This window comes from Miscanthus floridulus, chromosome 10 (genome assembly GCF_019320115.1).
Source record: "Miscanthus floridulus cultivar M001 chromosome 10, ASM1932011v1, whole genome shotgun sequence".
In the NCBI taxonomy this organism is placed as follows: Eukaryota; Viridiplantae; Streptophyta; class Magnoliopsida; order Poales; family Poaceae; genus Miscanthus; species Miscanthus floridulus.
The window spans coordinates 96,563,280-96,565,473 of NC_089589.1; the positions used below are offsets into that span (position 1 = coordinate 96,563,280).

General features: G+C 58.3%; 1 protein-coding gene across 1 annotated transcript in view; it reads right to left on the reverse strand.

Moving 5' to 3' along the window:
- LOC136489093 (uncharacterized) overlaps positions 1-1,133 on the reverse strand; it is a 13,154-nt gene extending 12,021 nt beyond the window's left edge. The window contains exon 1 of the mRNA XM_066485821.1: positions 4-1,133. Coding sequence (XP_066341918.1) covers positions 4-1,128 — 1,125 coding nt within the window. The 5' untranslated portion in view covers positions 1,129-1,133. The remainder of the gene's footprint in view (positions 1-3) is intronic.
- Between the last annotated feature and the right edge of the window lie 1,061 nt (positions 1,134-2,194).

A 2,194-nucleotide genomic window follows, 5' to 3' on the forward strand; every position in this document is an offset into this window, starting at 1 on the left:
CACCGACGCCTCGCCTCCGCCGCACGCCCTGCACGCCCACTTGGCCGCCGGGGCCGGCATCGCGTCCTCGGCCGCGTCCACGAAGCAGCACGACTCCCCGTCGTCCGTGCCGTCGGACTCGCCGAATCCCTCCTCGGCGGCGGGATGCGCCGTACCGCAACCACCACCGACGCCGGCGCGAAGGAGCAGGGCGTCGAGCGTGGCGCGCAGGCCCGACGCGGCGGCCTCGTTGCTGCGCGCCAGGCCGCACCACGCCTGCGTCTCGGCGGCCGCCTGCCTTAGCCGCTCCTCCAGCTCCTGCGCGCGGCGCCGGGCGGCGTCCAGCTCGGCTTCCTTCTCACGCAGCGCGCGCGCGGCGCCCGCCGCCGCGGCGCGCGCCAGCGCCTCGCACTGCCGCTTCCGCGCACGCTCCAGCCCCGCGCGGAGGCGCTCGCACCCGGCGCGCACCAGCGCGTCCACCTCCGCGCCCTGCTGGCACAGCTCCGCCGCCAACAGCGCGTTCGCCGTGGACAACGGGCGCCCGCTGGTGGACACCGCCGCGGAGTCCGCCATCCAGCTGCTCGCGATGTTCCCCGCCGCCGTCTCCGCCGGAGGCTTCTGATGCACCACCACCGCCCCCGGGATCGGGAGCAGCGCGGCCGACGAGGACGGCAGGTGGTGGTACTGCTCGAGGTCGCCGTCCCTGCTGCGCTTCCGCGACGCCACCACGCCTCCCAAACCACCGCCGCCGTTGCACGTCAGGTCGCTCTGCGCGGCGCTGGCCACGCCGGCCGCGCAGTGGAACTGCTGCGGCGCCTGCTTGTTGCCCGCGGCGGCTGACAGGAGCGCCTGCAGCTGCTCTTCGGCCAACCCGCCGCCGACGCCGATGTCGTAGGGAAGCAGGCACCCGGCGAGGCCGCCGAACTGCTCTTGCAGGGCCATGTCACCACCGAACCAGGTCTTCTTCTTCTTGGGAATGGACAAGGTCACAAGGGACTTGGGAGAGGCTCTCTCAGTCAGTGGAGACTGGAGAAGCCAGGAGAGGAGACAGACACGGTGGTGAAGTGAAGGCGAGAGGAAGGGGGTGGTCGGGTATATACAAAGGAGAGCGGAGGGTGGCGACGCCACGTGGACCCCGGCGATGTGCATGCACGGCGGCACCGTTATTGCTACCACCACCCCGATTAGGCGGGCGGTTACCGCAATAATGGCGCGCCTGCCGCAAGGGCCGCGACAAAGCGTGGCCGTGGTGGGCCACCCCTTTCACTGCTTGGGATGCGTACAGCACCCGTACCGCTCTACAGGTGTGAATCCGTCGGCATATGCCAAGTATTTTGTTAGTTTATTATGTCAAAAAAATATTTTATGATCTATAATTATTTAAACTGAGTCGTACCATATCACAATTTCTGTGGCATTATATTTATATATATCTGATGGTGTCTGATGACAGCCAGCAATTCTGACCAAGTTGGGAGATTATCTAATCCTCCACGACTTGGCTAATTAAACAATAAACAAAAGACTAGCTGCTACTCAACTCCATCAGCAGATAGATCTACGCATCCATATATATAACACAATTATTCAGCTCGCTAGCTCTTGGAATCAAAGTAGAAGACAGGTAAGGTGTCCTCGAAAGGCTACTCATCTACTGATCTGAACATATGGATTTGTTTATGGAATTTATTTTAATACTAATCAGTACGTAGTAGTAAGTGCGTTGTCATGATCGATCTATCAGCAGCTCCGGCAGGGGATTGAATATTGCATTGCATTGTTGGCGAGATCGACATGTGCATGTGATGGTGGTGGCTAGCCAACCGAAACAGAACGATTCGTCAGAGCAAATAAATGGCAGATCTCATGCAGTAGCTAGCTGATAAAACAAATATATACAGCTACTAATGATGCTTGCTGTTTCCTTAAAATGCGTATAGATATATATGCTGTGGGGGTGTGCTGGTGCAGGTACCTCGTGCAATTGATTAGCCCATAGTGGACCAGTCAAACTACGGTACATATCTGTTTTTTTTTTGTGTGTTATTAAACAAAATACACTACCCTAAATCTAGACACCACTACGGGTTCAAAAACCCCCCTTTATTGTCGGATTTTGAACCAATAGTGGTATACCGGCAGTGATATAGGGTTGACATCACTGTCGGTTCTTAAAAACCGACACTGATCTACAGGGAAACAGTGTCGATTCCTG